The sequence below is a fragment of the Arachis hypogaea genome, chromosome 3, assembly GCF_003086295.3.
Source record: "Arachis hypogaea cultivar Tifrunner chromosome 3, arahy.Tifrunner.gnm2.J5K5, whole genome shotgun sequence".
Lineage (NCBI taxonomy): Eukaryota > Viridiplantae > Streptophyta > Magnoliopsida > Fabales > Fabaceae > Arachis > Arachis hypogaea.
This window is the reverse complement of record NC_092038.1, coordinates 57,605,607-57,624,094: the sequence shown is the minus strand read 5'-3', so window position 1 is coordinate 57,624,094 and position 18,488 is coordinate 57,605,607. Positions and strand designations below refer to the sequence as shown.

General features: G+C 34.6%; 1 protein-coding gene across 1 annotated transcript; it reads right to left on the bottom strand.

Annotated features, from left to right (window-relative positions):
• Positions 1–10,558: 10,558 nt before the first annotated feature.
• Positions 10,559–18,061, bottom strand: LOC114927472 (uncharacterized). The gene is made up of 11 exons (XM_029297429.1): positions 17,965–18,061; positions 17,791–17,871; positions 17,615–17,668; positions 15,891–15,979; positions 15,196–15,698; positions 15,117–15,153; positions 14,653–15,066; positions 13,096–13,650; positions 12,510–12,975; positions 11,484–12,234; positions 10,559–11,354 (listed from the first exon to the last, which is right to left on the bottom strand). The coding sequence occupies exons 1-11, from the start codon at positions 18,059–18,061 to the stop codon at positions 10,559–10,561; spliced, it is 3,843 nt and encodes a 1,280-aa protein (XP_029153262.1).
• Positions 18,062–18,488: the final 427 nt, after the last annotated feature.

Here is an 18,488-nt window from a genome sequence, read left to right as displayed (position 1 = left end):
AAAAGAAGAAAGAAGAGAGTAGAAGAAGAAGAAATAGAGGAGATGGAGGTGGCTTTGTGGTTCGGCCAAGGGGGAGAAGTAGTGTTTAGGTTGTGTGAAAATAAAGGAGTGAAGATGGGTTTATATAGGAGTAGAGAGAGGGGTAGGGTTCCGTCATGTGAGGGTGGGTTGGGAGGGAAAGTGGTTTGAATTTGAAGGGTGAGGTAGGTGAGGTTTTATGAAGGATGGATGTGAGTGGTGAATGAGTGAAGAAGAGAGAGAGTGGTGGGGTAGGTGGGGATCCTGTGGGGTCCACAGATCCTGAGGTGTCAAGGAAAATTCATCCTTGCACCAAGTGGCGAGCAAAAATGCTCTTTATGCCAATTCCGGCGTTAAACGCTGGGCTTGTGCCCATTTTTGGCGTTTAACGCCAGCTTCTTGCCCTTTCCTGCCGTTTAACGGCAGTCTGGTGCCCCTTTCTGGCGTTAAATGCCCAGAATGGTGCCAGACTGGGGGTTAAACGCCCATTTGCTGCCCTTACTGGCGTTTAAACGTCAGCAAGTTTTCCTCCAGGGTGTGCTGTTTTTCTTTCTGTTTTTCATTCTATTTTTGCTTTTTCAATTGATTTTGTGACTTCCCATGATCATCAACCTGTAAAAAACATAAAATAACAAAGGAAAAATAGATAAATATAAAATTGGGTTGCCTCCCAACAAGCACTTCTTTAATGTCAGTAGCTTGACAGTGGGCTCTTATGGAGCCTCACAGATACTCAGAGCAATGTTGGAACCTCCCAACACCAAACCTAGAGTTTGAACGTGGGGGTTCAACACCAAACTTAGAATTTGGTTGTGGCCTCCCAACACCAAACTTAGAGTTTGACTGTGGGGGCTCTGTTTGACTCTGTTTTGAGAGAAGCTCTTCATGCTTCCTCTCCATGGTTGTAGAGGGATATCCTTGAGCCTTAAACACAAGGGATTCTTCATTCACTTGAATGATCACTTCTCCTCTGTCAACATCAATCACAGCCTTTGCTGTGGCTAGAAAGGGTCTGCCAAGGATAATGGATTCATCCATGCACTTCTTAGTCTCTAGGACTATGAAATCAGCAGGGATGTAATGGTCTTCAACTTTTACCAGAACATCCTCTACAAGTTCATAAGCTTGTTTTCTTGAATTGTCTGCCATCTCTAGTGAGATTCTTGCAGCTTGCACCTCAAAGATCCCTAGCTTCTCTATTACAGAGAGAGGCATAAGGTTTATGCTTGACCCTAGGTCACACAGAGCCTTCTTGATGGTCATGGTGCCTACTGTACAAGGTATTGAGAACTTCCCAGGGTCTTGTCTCTTTTGAGGTAACATCTGCCTAGTCAAGTCATCCAGTTCTTTGGTGAGCAAAGGGGGTTCATCCTCCCAAGTCTCATTACCAAATAACTTGTCATTTAACTTCATGATTTCTCCAAGGTATTTAGCAACTTGCTCTTCAGTGACATCTTCATTCTCTTCAGAGGAAGAATACTCATTAGAGCTCATGAATGGCAGAAGTAAACCAATGGAATCTCTATGGTCTCAGTGTGAGCCTCAGATTCCCATGGTTCCTCATTAGGGAACTCATTGGTGGCCAGTGGACGTCCATTGAGGTCTTCCTCAGTGGCGATCACTGCCTCTTCCTCCTCTCCAAATTCGGCCATGTTGATGGCCTTACACTCTCCTTTTGGATTTTCTTCTGTATTGCTTAGTAGAGTACTAGGAGGGAGTTCAGTAACTTTCTTACTCAGCTGACCCATGTGCCTCCAAGTTTCTAATGGAGGACCTTGTGTCAGTCATGAAACTTTGAGTGGTTTTGATTAGATCAGAGTGGCTCTGCTTAGAATTCTCTCTCTGTTGCTGAGAAGTTGATGGAAAAGGTTTGCCATTGCTAAACCTGTTTCTTCCACCATTATTATTGTTGAAACCTTGTTGAGGTCTCTGTTGATCCTTCCATGAGGGATTTGGATGATTTCTCCATGAAGGATTATAGGTGTTTCCATAGGGTTCTCCCATGTAATTCACCTCTTCCATTGAAAGGTTCTCAGGATCATAAGCTTCTTCTTCAGATGAAGCGTCCTTAGTACTACTTGGTGCAGCTTGCATTCCAGACAGACTTTGAGATATCATATTGACTTGCTGAGTCAATATTTTGTTCTGAGCTAGTATGGCATTCAGAGTATCAATCTCAAGAACTCCTTTCTTCTGATTCGTCCCATTGTTCACAGGATTCCTTTCAGAAGTGTACATGAATTGGTTATTTGAAACCATTTCAATGAGTTCTTGAGCTTCTGCAGGCGTCTTCTTCAGATGAAGAGATCCTCCAGCAGAGCTGTCCAATGACATCTTGGACAGTTCAGACAGACCATCATAGAAGATACCTATGATGCTCCATTCAGAAAGCATGTCAGAAGGACATTTTCTGATCAATTGTTTGTATCTTTTCTAAGCTCCATAGAGGGATTCACCTTCCTTCTGTCTGAAGGTTTGGACTTCCACTCTAAGCTTACTCAATTTTTGAGGTGGAAAAAACTTTGCCAAGAAGGCATTGACTAGCTTTTCCCAAGAGTTCAGGCTTTCTTTAGGTTGTGAGTCCAACCATATCCTAGCTCTGTCTCTTACAGCAAAAGGGAATAGCATAAGTCTGTAGACCTCAGGGTTAACCCCATTGGTCTTGACAGTGTCATAGATTTGCAAGAACTCAGCTAAAAACTGGTGAGGATCTTCCAGTGGAAGTCCATGGAACTTGCAATTCTGTTGCATTAGAGAAACTAATTGAGGCTTAAGCTCAAAGTTGTTTGCTCCAATGGCAGGGATAGAGATGCTTCTCCCATAGAAGTCGGGAGTAGGTGCAGTAAAGTCACCCAGCACCTTCCTTGCATTGTTGGCATTGTTGTTATTTTTGGCTGCCATGTCTTCTTCTTTGAAGAATTCTGCTAAGTCCTCTACAGAGAGTTGTGCCTTAACTTCTCTTAGCTTTCGCTTCAAGGTCCTTTCAGGTTCAGGGTCAACCTCAACAAGAATGCTTTTTTCTTTGCTCCTGCTCATATGAAAGAGAAGAGAACAAGAAAATATGGAATCCTCTATGTCATAGTATAGAGATTCCTTGAGGTGTCAGAGGAATAGAAGGAGGAGGTAGAAGAATTAGGATGTGAGAAGAAGGGAAGAATTTTCGAAAATAAGTTAAAAGATTTTGAAAAAAATTTTGAAAATTGATTGATGATTTTCGAAAACTAAGAGTGGGAAAGAAATTAAGTGATTTTTGAAAAAGATTTTGAAATTAGAAATCAAAAAGATATGATTGAAAACTTATTTTGAAAAAGATGTGATTAAAAAGATATGATTAAAAAGATATAGTTTTAAAAAGATATGATTGAGAAGATTTGATTTGGAAAACAATTAAAAAAAAAGATTTGATTTTTAAAATCAATGACTTGGCTAACAAGAAAAGATATGATTCAAACATTAAACCTTTCTCAACAGAAAAGGCAACATACTTGAGATGTTGAATCAAATCAATAATTGTTAGCAATTATTTTTGAAAATGGAAAGAAATTGATTTTGAAAATATATGATTGAAAAGATATGATTTGAAAAAGATTTGATTTTGAAAAATTTTGAAAACTTGAAAAAAAATTTGAATTAAAAACAGAATCTTCCCTCTTGTGCCATCCTGGCGTTAAACGCCCAGAATGGTATACATTCTGGCGTTTAACGCCCAAATTGCTACCCTTTTGGGCGTTAAACGCCCAGCCAGGCATCCTGGCTGGCGTTTAAACGCCAGTTTTCCTTCTTCACTGGGCGTTTTGAACGCCCAGCTTTTTCTGTGTAATTCCTCTGCTGTTTGTTCTGAATCTTCAATTCTCTATATTATTGACTTGAAAAGACACAAATTAAAAATTTTTTGGATTTTTAATGATGAGGAAAAATCAAAATGCAACTAAAATCAAATAAACAATGCATGCAAGACACCAAACTTAGAAGTTTGTATACTACTAACACTAACAAATTGAGAATGCATATGAGAAACAACAAAACACACAAAATAAGAGAATTTAAAGATCAGAGCAAGTAAATCATCAAGAACAACTTGAAGATCAATGAAGACACATGATAAATGCAAGAAGAACAGAAACATGCAATTGACACCAAACTTAAAATGAGACACTAGATTCAAACAAGAAATATTTTTGGTTTTTATTATTTTGTAATTTTTTTGGTTTTTTCGAAAATTATGTGGAAAAAGAAGATAAAGAGGATCAAAACTTTTAATAAGAATTCCAGGAATCATGCAATGTTAGTCTAAAGCTTCAGTCTAAAGGAATTAGACATGGCTAGCCAAGCTTCAGTAGGACAATGCATTCAAGAGCTAAATTGATGAAGATCAATCAGCTTTGGTGATGATAAGAACATCACCTTGAAACACTAGAATTCATTCTTAAAAATTCTGAAAAATACCTAATCTAAGCAACAAGATGAACCGTTGGTTGTCCAAACTTAAACAATCCCCGGCAACGGCGCCAAAAACTTGGTGTTGTTGCCGGATCAAAACATGGCACTGTTATTGCAGGTAACAAATGCAAAACTGTAGTTAGGACATTTAAGTCCCCGGTAACGGCGCCAAAAACTTGGTGCACGAAATTGTGATCATCAATGGTGCCATCAACATGGTACGCACAATTGTAATCTCAACTCTTTATCACAACTTCGCACAACTAATCAGCAAGTGCACTGGGTCGTCCAAGTAATAAACCTTACGCGAGTAAGGGTCGATCCCACGGAGATTGTTGGTATGAAGCAAGCTATGGTCATCTTGTAAATCTCAGTCAGGCAGATTCAAATGGTTATGAATGATTTATGAATAAAGCATAAAATAAAGATAGAGATACTTATGCAATTCATTGGTGAGAATTTCAGATAAGCGTATGGAGATACTTTGTCCCTTCCGTCTCTCTGCTTTCCTACTGTCTTCATCCAATCCTTCTTACTCCTTTCCATGGCAAGCTGTATGTAGGGTTTTACCGTTGTCAGTGGCTACCTCCCATCCTCTCAGTGAAAATGTTCAACGCGCTCTGTCACAGCACGGCTATTCAGCTGTCAGTTCTCGATCATATCAGAATAGAATCCAGTGATTCTTTTGCGTCTGTCACTAACGCCCCACAATCGCGAGTTTGAAGCTCGTCACAGTCATTCAATCCTTGAATCCTACTCAGAATACCACAGACAAGGTTTAGACCTTCCGTATTCTCTTGAATGCCGCCATCAATTCTAGCATATACCACGAAGATTCCGATTAAAGAATCCAAGAGATAAACATTCAAGCCTTGTTTGCTTGTAGAACGGGAGTGGTTGTCAGGCACGCGTTCATAAGTGAGAATGATGATGAGCGTCACATAATCATCACATTCATCATGTTCTTAGGTGCGAATGAATATCTTAGAACAAGAATAAGCTGAATTGAATAGAAGAACAATAGTAATTGCATTAATACTCGAGGTACAGCAGAGCTCCACACCTTAATCTATAGTGTGTAGAAACTCCACCGTTGAAAATACATAAGAACAAGGTCTAGGCATGGCCGAGAGGCCAGCCCCCATGATCTAAGAACTAGACGTCCAATGATGATCAAAAGATCTAAAGTGATCCAAAGATGTAAATACAATAGCAAAAGGTCCTACTTATAGAGAACTAGTAGCTAGAGTTTACAGAAATGAGTAAATGACATAAAAATCCACTTCCGAGCCCACATGGTGTGTGCTTGGGCTGAGCATTGAAGCATTTTCGTGTAGAGACTCTTCTTGGAGTTAAACGCCAGCTCTTGTGCCAGTTTGGGCGTTTAACTCCCATTCTTGTGCCAGTTCTGGCGTTTTACGCCAGAATTCTTGAGCTGACTTGAAATGCCTATTTGGGCCATCAAATATCGGTTAAAGTATGAACTGTTATACATTGCTGGAAAGCCCAGGATGTCTATTTTCCAACGGAGTTGAGAGCGCGCCAATTGGGCTTCTGTAACTCCAGAAAATTTACTTCGAGTGCAGGGAGGTCAGAATCTAACAGCATCTGCAGTCCTTTTCAGCCTCTGAATCAGATTTTTGCTCAGGTCCCTCAATTTCAGCCAGAAAATACCTGAAATCACAGAAAAACACAAAAACTCATAGTAAAGTCCAGAAAAGTAAATTTTAACTAAAAAATAATAAAAATATAATAAAAACTAACTAAAACATATTAAAAACATACTAAAAAAATGCCAAAAAGCATACAAATTATCCGCTCATCAGGGAGCTAATTAAAATATGTGCAAAACTATAAGGATCAATAGAATAATTAAACCTATATATAATACTAAGAAATGTTTCCAAGAACGATTATTTTATATAATTGCTTAGGCTTAGTTTGGTAAATTTTTTAGTTTTCGAAAGTGACTTATGAAAGTTGTCTTTTAAAAGACAGATTTTTAAAAGGTACAACACTTGCGTTTGCTAAAATCAAATTAAATATCTTTGTTTTAATAAGTATAAGCATCACAAATGTGTTTGGTTAAACAACTTTAAAAAATTTAAAAGATACATATTTATAACGAAGAATAACTTCTTTCTTTAGAGATGTATTTGTGAAGATTAGGTTGAAAAATAAAAAATATATGAAGATTGTGTTAGAATTTGTGTAGGTTAGGATGATAAGTTAGAAATACATGAGGATTCCAGTGACAATATAATGGCCAGAAATATGTGCAAAAAATATGTGGGGGAAAATAAATAAAATTTGGTAAGCACAAGCCAGTTTTAAAAAGCTCCATCTCAGATTCTTTCAAAAGCACCCATAACTTTTAAAGCTGTAAGTATAAGCACTTGGACTTTTTAATTTACCAAAAACAAAATGAGGTACTTGTGTTTTTAAACACCTGCAAAGAAATTTTTTACCAAATCAAGCATTAGTCTGAATCAAATATTTTTTAATGAGTTTTTTTTGAAAAGTTAATATATGTTATATTGACAATGTCTTTAATATTATTAAAAAAAACAAAATTCCTTTAATGTTGGTTTAAGAAGATTTTGTCGTAACATATTCAGTCACAAAATAATAAACTTATTTGAGTTTTCTTCTCTATAAATTTGGTATATTGTTTTTAATATTTAAGTTATGCATTCTAATTCTATATTAGTTATGGGATTATTGTTGACAGCGAAGAAATTTTAATTACTTATATAATTCTATAATAAGATGTGTCTTTTAATGAGTAAGTGTTGATACATTTTAGTATTTTATGTTAAATTTTAAACATCTTGAATAAAAAATTGTGCACGATCTGATGCTTTCTCTGAGAAAACTGTGTACATTGATTGATTATGCTTTCTCTTAAAAAGTTGTGCACATTAATTGATATCTACTTATTCTACCAATAAGAGAGGGGTTTTATTGAGCCGAATTAAATTTTATGTATTTAAAACTAACTCCATATTCACCAAATATATCCTTTTGTTAGTTGAGAATATTTATAGGACAAAAATCAAGTTTAGCTTCAGGTAGACAGTTCTGATGATATCTTGTAAAGTGAATTTAATTTATATCTAGTACACATGTAACAACCAAAATAACCGGTTAAATCGGTAGATCACAATAAAATGAAAAGACAATTTGTGCCATGTCAGATCCAATTAACCTATCGTCACCATTCACGAAGACCCTGGAGCACCCAAACTGTCCCCTACAAAAGTTAGCACAGTGGTCTCTACATTTTTTGAATTTCTACTGGATTTCATCATTTTTGCCCCATTGTTGGAGGTCATCAAAGGGTGAGAATCAGGAGTTCTTGTTGACTGGTATCGCAGGAACTTTTACAAATTTGTGTCGATCATAGGTATAGATGATATATGCATGAAAGATGAGTTTTTGGCTGATTTTTTTCAGTAATAAGAAAGATGAAAACTTAGATTCTATAAAAAAATTTAGTTTAGTTTTCAAAATTATAGAGAGAAAAATAATTTTTTGTATGATTAATCAAGGACTTTGTGGTCAAGTTAAAACTGACTGCATCCAATTTGAATGATAGTTTGTGATCAGTTGTAATGATGGAGTATTTTTTATAGAAAATTTACTTCACCAATTTTAATAAAATGACTAAATGTTTTTCTTTATCCATGAATACTAAACAGAATCTGGAGGGTTAGAGTCTGGAGATGGGGCCAAATCCACCTGGTTCACTGCTTGAAGATACTACTTTTCTGGGTGGCGATAAGAATTGTGCTGATTTTATAGAGGTAAATTCACCTAGTTTACTGCTTGTATATGGAATACAATACTCTTTCGCTCTCAATCGGTGATGACATAAATCATTGCATCGTGTAATAGTCAGACTGTTTATTTCATTTACTCTCTTTAATTGGCATCACCCTACACTTGGTTGTGAGTTACATTATTCATTGTTGATTTGATCTTTAGCCATTTTTATAACTTGAAAAATATTGACTATTCAAAAAAATTTGGATTTTGTAATAGTGGTTGTAGGTGTTGTATTTGCCCACATTCACTCTCTCTCGGTTATTAAAAGTTATTTTTTCGGAAAAAAATAATAATTATACGAAATGCTTTTTTTCTAATTAAAAATCCAACTCAGAAGGTAACCAAAAATTGAAGACTCATTTTGCTGGAATGTTATCTATCAAAGAAAAATAAGAATTCTGAAAACTATTGACTTTATTTGATATTTCAGCTTTTTTAGTTATCTATTCGAGCTTCTATTGGTGTTATATAATGTGTTTAAAGTATAATTAACAAAATCAAACTTTTTCCAACTTGAATATTTATCTTGTGAATGAATTATTAATCTCTTAAGTGCAAGTAGTTGTTGTTGTAAGAATTTGTTGATTTACATTTTTTTAAATGGAGAGTTGGAATCTTAGGCTTCAAAATGGAGGCCCCCTGTTTTGTGAAAACCAACAACCATTAAATGTTGACACTACATATTTACAATGTTGTTCTTTGCATTTGATTATTCCATATCATAACAATGTCAATGTGTTTTTGCAGTAGCCCACCATGTTATGCCGTTATGCCATTATGCCACTTATCAATGTCTTTGGAGGTGATGTGGTGTTGTTAAGCAGATTGAGGCAGTTTTTATTACAAAAGGTTATTTCGCCAAATTAATTTGTGTTTAACGGATGTTCTTTAATAGATTTGAACACTAAATCAGATGAGGTTGTATTAGAATTCCTTTGTATTGTGAAAGGATGACCTATGAACTCTGAAGGGTATTAATTTGATCATTCCTTCTAATCCAAATATTGGAAGACGACAAATAGTATTCTATGGCTTGAGGTTTTGGTAAAATGAACGGATTAGTTGAACCATTTTGCAATCCAATGGATTCAATGCTACTCAGGGACATATTAGGAATATGCAAGGTTATAACAAATAATTAAAGTTTTTGAATTTTTTTAGGAAAGATGTGATGATGATTAAGTATGGAGATTTCTACTGGTGTTGAAAACATCTTTCGACATTTATTGTGTGAAATGAGGCAATAAATTTACGCAATAGAATGGTAACTCAAGACAAGTTATTCCCTTTTAATAACAGTTCTTTTGAGTGGTCATGGTGAAAATAAATTAAGAGAATAGTTGATATTGTGCTAGATAAAGAAATCAGTATTGCTACTTAAAAGATTTCTTTAGTCTTGATGTTCTTGTTAGCAATTATTGGGTAATGTAACCATTCCGAGTCTAATTTACAATTGTTTGATTTTGTCAACAAATATTTACAGCTTGGAGATTGTTCTAGAATGATGATTTATTCGTGTAAAAGCTGCTAGAATGTAGTCTCCAATGGCACATGTGGCAACGGACGTGTAAACCCAGAAACTGTAAAGTATTTATGATTTTGAAGTCTTGCAAGATTAAGTTAATATGATTGACAGGGACTGATAGATATGCCATACTTTGTTGTTGGAAAACTTGTATTTGTTATGATGACAATTTTGATGAATAAATATTGACATTAATATTAGATAAGTAGGTGGGTGTCCGGGCGGCTCTAATAGGAGATTAAACAAAGAATATTTAATTTTTTGAAAGGTTTAGGGGTTGGATGTATGTTGGTTATGCAGAAAATAAAACAATAAAAAGAGAACTGACATAATAGCAAGAAAATGTGATAAAACTCCAGACAAACTAAGGTACAGCACATCTAATATTGAAAAAACAATAAGAAGATTGCTACCTACATGAAAGACTAAATTTCATCCATATAATCCTTAAGCTGCAATGGTTAATTGTAGGCTGCACCTGTCATTAAGTCATGTGGAATATCATGCTACCAAGAACGTTGGAGTACTTAGCTCGAAACCTGCATCAGTATTTAATCAGGTTAGTATCTATAAATAGTACTATGGCTATGGAATACAGATAGATTGAATATTGATGAAACTGTTTTGACATTTGGTGGAAAAACATAGTTTGTTAGAGCTACTATTGCGCAATTAATGAGGTAAGATTATAGTAGATAGTGGAGTCTGGTAATGCATACTCCATCTAAAACTGGTGATCATATTTTTTCAGGCAACATATTTGAATACTTCCTTGAAAACTACATTGTCTGTCTCTTTGTTATCACCTTCCTCATGACATAACAAAACCTTGAGCCCCTTCTTGTGTGTAACTCTCGAGAGGGTAACATATAACTGGCCGTGGGTAAAAACTGGCTTTTTTAAAATCAAACCAACTTTTGAAAGTGATTGCCCTTGGCTTTTATTGATAGTCATGGCATAGGATACCATAATGGGAAATTGTCTTCGTTGGAACCTGAATGGTATTCTGTGATCCGAAGGACTTAAGGTCATTCTTGGGACAAACACCTTTTGGCCAGAATTTCTGCCTGCTATGCTCCTTGCTTCAATGATATGTTTTCCAAGTTTAGTGATTACTAAGCGTGTTCCATTACACAGCCTGACAGAATGATCAATGTTCCGTAATAGCATTATAGGTGTCCCAACCTTCACAGTTAACTCATGATTTAGTACTCCAGAACACTTGATTGTGTTTAGGAATTCAGGAGTATGTATAGATGCTAGCAAGTCATTGTTGGCTTCTATTGGACAAGCTTTGTCAGAGCTATAATATGTTATAGTTTCAACTGGGTTCAAGCTCATCATATATTGGTTTATCTCATCCACAATTTGCAAGGTCGGTGCAAGTATGGCTCGATCCTCTGCTCTATATTCACCATTTAGTCCTGTAAACATTTCCGGGTAAGTAGCTTTACAAATAGCTACAATAGGATCATCCCAATCATTAATTAGGATGTCATCCGGGATTTTTACACTATCAACTCTATCATTAGATGTACCACATCTTCCATCCCCAATATCCAATATCCAATCTGCAAACTACTTTAACTCCTGAGATGTTGTATGGCTCCCGTCTGTTTGTAGACGCATATTTTTTGTTAAAGATAAAATCTTGCAGCTGTTCCATATATACGATGAATTTATCGTTGCATTGACAATTTCCTGTCTGGTACCTTTCGGTATCACAGGTAGTATTTGGCGAAAGTCACCTTCGAATACAATTGTCTTCCCTCCAAATGGCTCGTTGAGGCTGTTAGAATTCCTGAATCGTAAGATATCTCGCATAGTCCTATCAAGAGCTTCAATACAGTGCTTGTTTACCATTGGTGCTTCATCCCAAATGATGAGTTTGCTTTTAATTAATAGTTCAGCTAGATGACTACCTTGCTTTATGTTGCATGTGGAGTACTCATCTAAGTTAAGTGGAATTGCAAACCGTGAGTGTGCTATCCTCCCACCTGGTAATAAAAGAGATGCTATTCCGCTTGATGCAACAGTCAGTACAATTTCGCCTTTAGATCTCAATGCAGAAGCCAAGGTCTTCCAAACAAATGTTTTTCCTGTTCCACCATATCCATAAAGGAAAAATACTCCCCCTTTCCTACTATGAACAGCCAACATGATTTCTTTGTACACCACTTTCTGCTCATCTGTCAATTGTTGTAAGTAAGTAGCATGTTCTTCTGCTAATCTTCGCCTATCATATCGAAGCTCATCACATATCAGCCGATTAGTCCCACTTGCCATCAACTGCAATGAACATGTGTCCATGTTTGGGAACGGCATTGTTGGGAAATCCTTGAGGCTCCTGTTATAGCTATTCATTATGTTCTCAACATCTATCAGAGTTAATTCCTTTAACTCTTCATCTGTTAGGTGTAAATCTGTATGAAGAAACAAAAACCAAACTATTCATTATAATAAAGTGTTCTTATAATCCATGTATAATAGGAATAATTTATTAAGGTATGCTAAAATTATATAATGTTGTTATTCCAAAGTAACTTTATGCATATATGTACACGACATTTGAAATTTCTTTGTAAAAACCATGTCTGATTTAATTCTTTAGAGATTGTATTAAGTAAATATAAACTCATTTTTTAATATTAATAATTGTATCACAAAACTATATACATAACTTAAACATGGTGCTTACCAGGGTTGTCGAGTAGGGTTCTTTGACGATGAAGTATGTCATCGGATAACAAACTCCATGTGTTTTCCCATACATGTTCAGACCTCTCCATTGAATTTGAAAACAAAAGTGTCACAAAGAGTTTGCGCAAAAATATTCCTGAACTCCAATGACTTACTTCCTCTATTGCATCGATGTATTCTCTATCATCATCTAGAAGACCTCTTGCATAGCATGCATCTCTAAAGGTTGGGTACAAAATTCCATCAACAGTCCTAATATCTTCATAGCATGTAGGTCCTTTGGCAAAGTTAAGTAGTAGCCTTAGATAGTATACTTCCCCAGATCCAGGTGGTACAAAGAAAATCCTGCCAATAACAGAAAGAGATTTACGTGGACACCATTCCCTTTCTTTAGCCTTCCAAACAAACTTTGTAGGAAATTCAGCATAGGTAAGGGATCTTGTTGCACAATATTGTTTATTTGCCTGAAACCATCCCAAAAACATAGATTATTTAATAGAGGCTTCTCTAGCAACATCGTCTATGTTTTCGTGGTCCTTGAAAATAATGGTTTGCTCATTCTCCAAGTGAAAACCTAACCTTACAACAGAGGAATCTCTGTAATGGAGATTGTATCCAAAAATCCTCCAGGCTGCTTCACATGGAGAAATGTATCTACAATCATAATACATGCTAACTTCATCAATTTTGTCATCTTCATGATCTTCAGTATCACTCCTATAAAAAGAAGCTGTTACACGGTCATTTCCTTTGTTGACATACTTAAATAAGTACTTAATTGACCTTGACTGATTACACCACTCTACATTGATATGTGCTCCATATTTCAATAATAATGATCTATTGTGTGGTACGACATATCGGTTGTCAAGATCAACACCGGACTTATTTATTATTTTGTTGTCATCTCTTCGTCTATATATTGGATACCCATCATCATCGATTGTTGTGGTGTCAACAAATCTTTTAGGAAAGTAGCATATGCATTTTCCATTCTCCATGCATGGAGACTCTTTCCTAAGTGTACCACATGGACCACGCATCATGTGTTTTTCAACAGCTTCATAATATTCTGGATCTTGGTGCTTGTCCGGTATCTCAGCAGAAATAATTTTGTCTATGTCATCCCCAGTTGGATACTTATCATCCCGATGAAGGAAAATGAGTATGTGGGCATGTGGGAGCCCGGTTTTTGAAATTCAATGGTATAAACAACTGAAAAAAATACATAATTTGTCGTTAGTAATCTATAGATTCTAATAAAAAGAAATCATATTTTATTTTCTTTAATAAATTTTCTACCTTTTTGAATTTTTAGAAATCTCTCCCATAATAACCGCATTACCTTGTAATTTAAAAAGTGTGTTTGATAATTATTTAACATCCTTTTCCACCATTATATTTTTATTTATGTTCGAGACAGCTTAAAATGGACATTATAATTTTGGAAAACAATAAATTTATGAATGACAACAATTGTGAACTAATAATCTAAACTATAAGACCAAATTCTCTTTTATGCTTCATGCAATCTTTTGTCATGAAAGTCCTGAAACATTGTTAAATAGTATGTCTATAAATATTTTCTTATATTAATGGCTTGAGAATATAGAAGATGAGTTAGAATTGATAACCTGCACAAACTCTACCGAATATCTTGTTTGTTTTGATATCTTTTATTAAATGATCCAATTTCACTTTGAAAGCCTTGCAAATCATGTCTGGACGGTCTTCTGCATTTAGTTCTCTGTTTTTTAGGAAGTCTTCTAACTCAGGCCACTTAGGATTGCATGTGAATGTAATGAAAAGATCGGGATAACCAACCACTTTACATATAGCCATAGCATCTTGATAGTTCTGGATCATATACCTTGGTCCTCCAGTAAATGATGAGGGTAAAATAATTCTTTTACCACAAGATAACGGTCTAGTTTCTCCACTTAAAACAGCTTCTTTAATTCCCTTATACATCTCACATCTGAACTTCTCTTGATCAAGTCGTATATAATTTAACCTTGCTGATTCAATCATGGAGTAACCATCAACCAGAAACTGTTGGAACAATCTTCTTGAATATAGTATGGGGATCCATCAGCCAATCTCTCTTGTATTCGAAAAGCAAAGAATTCCTTCATGGATACCTCTTGTCTTCCTTTTCCTTCATTGGCATTACTCTTATTGAGAGGTATCTCTTCTTTGTATCCATCCTCTCCATAGGGAAACAATAACGGATATTGTAAGCCTAAATATGCAGGATTAAATTGAGTAATCCGTTGCAATTTATGACTTTGTGTCTCTACCACGATGTCCCTGTCAGTTCTGTTTATATCAAAATCACCCACAATCAAAGCTGCCACCTCGTTGGTTGATGGTAAATTATACCTTCTACCATCCTTGTCTCTCTTGCCCAATAGCCTCAATTTCACCATTGATCTAGGCTCAACACTAATTGATTCCCTAACCATGCGAAATGCTTTGACCAAAACATTATGCTCATCAAGCATTTTCTTCAAGTCTCTGACAATATCTTCGTGAATTTTATTGTTCTCTTCCCCCTATATATTAAATTAAAATATAAATTAAAATATAGAACAGAATGAGTTACAAATACTGAGTACCTCTTATAATAAGCAACAGATTTTCTGATATATTATAGTTGTAGATAGTTGGGTTTGATTACTCACCTGATAACAGCGATACGATTTTGCACCTCATTTTGGGTATCAAATACATACAGTTGTGCAAATTTCGTAGGACTCCCTATTTTGGGTATCAGACTACCCATCAAGTGATAATTCTCACCACATAGAATAAATGTCGGTGGTCCCCTTGTGGAATTGATATTACGGTCAACCTTTGCCCCCATCGATGTGAATTGAAACATACTATTATAAGTCCTTATGTTGTCACGAAAGTGCTTGCTTTTGGCATCATCATTGTACAACAAATCATACAACACCTTAGGAGCATCCTGTAAGTGTGGAATCTCTACTTGCCCACCTCTACAACAAAGTGTATATTTGGGATCACTTGTATTGTAATGTTTTCGTATTCTTTCGTCATACCAAAACAACGCATGACAATATTCACATTGATAGCGTAGATCACCCATGTGCCAATATTCCGCAAATGATATTAGAACCAGACTATTATTTGATCTAATTGATAAAATTATTAAGAAATAAGCCTTCAAAGTAATAAATAACAGTTACTACATAGTACCCGTATTTTCTTCTGCATTAACTTTTTTATTCCTTGACTTCCTGTTAATCAACCCTACAAATGGATCCCAGGAGTTGCACCAGCATAGTGAGTGACCTCAAACATAATAGATTTATGAACAATTGACTTAAGTTAAGATTTTATGTTGACATAATACTACATAATCACCTTCAGAACGTGTGTTCTTATTACATTGCTTTGGTACACCAAATTTCGGCAACTTAGCCGCACATGTGGTTCTTTGGCCTATTAGTTGAGTAAACACAAAGAAATTCTTATAAGGAGTCCTCAAGTTTTAAAGTGAAGTAGTTCACACACATAGAGTAATAATGTTAAAAATGAGGTAAAATTACATATATTAAGTTGACTTTGAGCGGATGAGTCCACTTGATTGTTGGCACCATTTAAATAATTCGGTGTTATCATGTGTGACGTATTGGCTTGATTTATCGTAGTAAATGAGTCACTGAGTAATTGGGATAAATTGAGGGAGATACTGCCACCTGAAAAAATTGATGAATATAAGCATGGTCAACTAAATCTTGTATAATTCTATTTACATTTTGACTGATTCTGTTTCTTGTATAAAATGATTGGACCTGATATAAGCATAGTTTAGCTCATTGATGTGGTCCATATTTTTTATAATTGTGTTGATTATGGTATTTCTTTTTCTTTTTTTTTTTTTTTAATTTCTATCATGCAAACTGCTGTGAAAGAATGATCAATATCAAAGTATTAAATAGCCACGGTTTTTTTGTCCAATATGAAGTTCATATCAAGTCTAAAAACATCCTTTTTTTGTCCAGTTATATGTGGTAGCCCATTTAAGAATGACTCAACTAATGGCTTAAAAGATATTGATAAGTATGTTCTTGGCTTTGAACCATTTTGTTTTTTTTTTCATTGTGTGTCCCAAAACTATCCTTATTACTCTGTTGATATTGTGATAAAGGTTTTAAATTATTCAGTTTAAACTTCTTGAATAAACCTCATTACTAAGACATGTGATTGAACAAAAAGTTGATAGGATGACCCTAAAAATAATAGGTTCTATTAAAAATTACACTATGTGAAAATTAATGATATGAGAATCATCTATAAGGTGAATTATCTGCAAACACAAATTTTAATGTGTAATTATTTTTACGGTGATTTGACTATAATTATTTCAAGTAAATAGCATTGAGAAAATTTAGTTGATTTTCTTGTTAGAGAAAGTTTTCTTATTTAAAATAATTGATTAATTATGATAAAGAGTAACAAAGAGTTTTAAAGTTAACCAATGACGTCAACTTCATTTACTTTCTCCACTCAATAAAATGTTAAATTTATGAAATTTATATTTTTTATAGCCATGTAGTGCATGATTTTCATAATGATTTAGGTAGTTTATTAAATTATGAGTCCCAGAAATTTGGAGAAGGTGTTGATTCAACATTCTTAATTTCAATTACGTGGACTTCATGTACTTTCGTCATACATGTATTGTTGGATGAAATAAAAAAATTTTTTTAGTATTAGTTGATTAAGATAGAAAAAGACAAATTATTTTTTTATTTACTAAATTAATAAATACATTTTTTTAATTATAAGATATCGATTATTATTCTAAATACAATTTATAGTTTTTCCATAATTTCTTCAATATTTCTGAAATTTATATTATACTTAACCAATAGAATACATCTCATTATTACATGTTCTTAGGTAGTATTTTTATATTCATTATTTGAATTATTATGAACGCTCCCATAGTTCTTAATTATAGATTATTTGTATAATATTTTTTGCAACCATGTGCGCCTTCCACTATAGTTATAAGGAAACAAAAAGCTGTTTCAACTTCAGATATACATTTACAAATAATAGATTTAATACCTGGAGATCCATGGGTTGTTGGACTCTCATTAAGGGTAGTTGTTCCTTGCATACCTTCACAGCATATACATTCAAAATATAAAGATATGAGCAATAAAGATTAGCAAATTTGTGCAATGTCAAGTTTAATCAGCTTCGACATTTATTTAAAGATTATACTTTGAATTAAATTTAACCTTGTTGAAATTGAGTAGTGTTATAGTGCCTACTCTCAGCGAGTTTCAATGCTCTTACTCTTCTAGCATTCTTTTTTGTCTCTGATAGAAAGAAAAGAATAGTTTGTTTACATAGGTTTAACTTTGCTTAAATTCAACTAACTTGTCTAGGTCGAATTAGGAATAGCTAAGTACCTGTTTCCTGTGGCAAGTTAGCAGTATTGGAAGGTAAATCTACGAGAGTTGTTCTGAAATTTGTTGACGATTTGACTTTGCTATCCTTCTGATTCATAGTATGAGAATCTATTTTATAGGGCATGTTTTCCTTATCTGGATGTAGGCTTTGGTGTGGTGTATTACTTAGTAATGTGTCTATTGTACTTGAAATTATTCTCATATAATTTAATGACATTGCGAATTGATTTTACTAACTGATATCTTACAATGGTGATTACCAGTTGTTTTAATAAACCATCCCAGAAGGTGTTGTCCTGCCCCAGTATGTGAACTGCTTTGTGTTTCGATATTTCTGATGGCCATATTTTGACAGCTAGAATTGTTTTGAACCTTCCTTGACTTATTAGAACATGTTTCTGCTACTGGTTCTGAAGTAAAACAATGTAAATGATAAAATATATGCTGGTTTATCCTCAAGATATAAGTATAAAAGACAAAGGCACAAATCTGATATGCAACAACTTCATAATAGCTAAAAGATT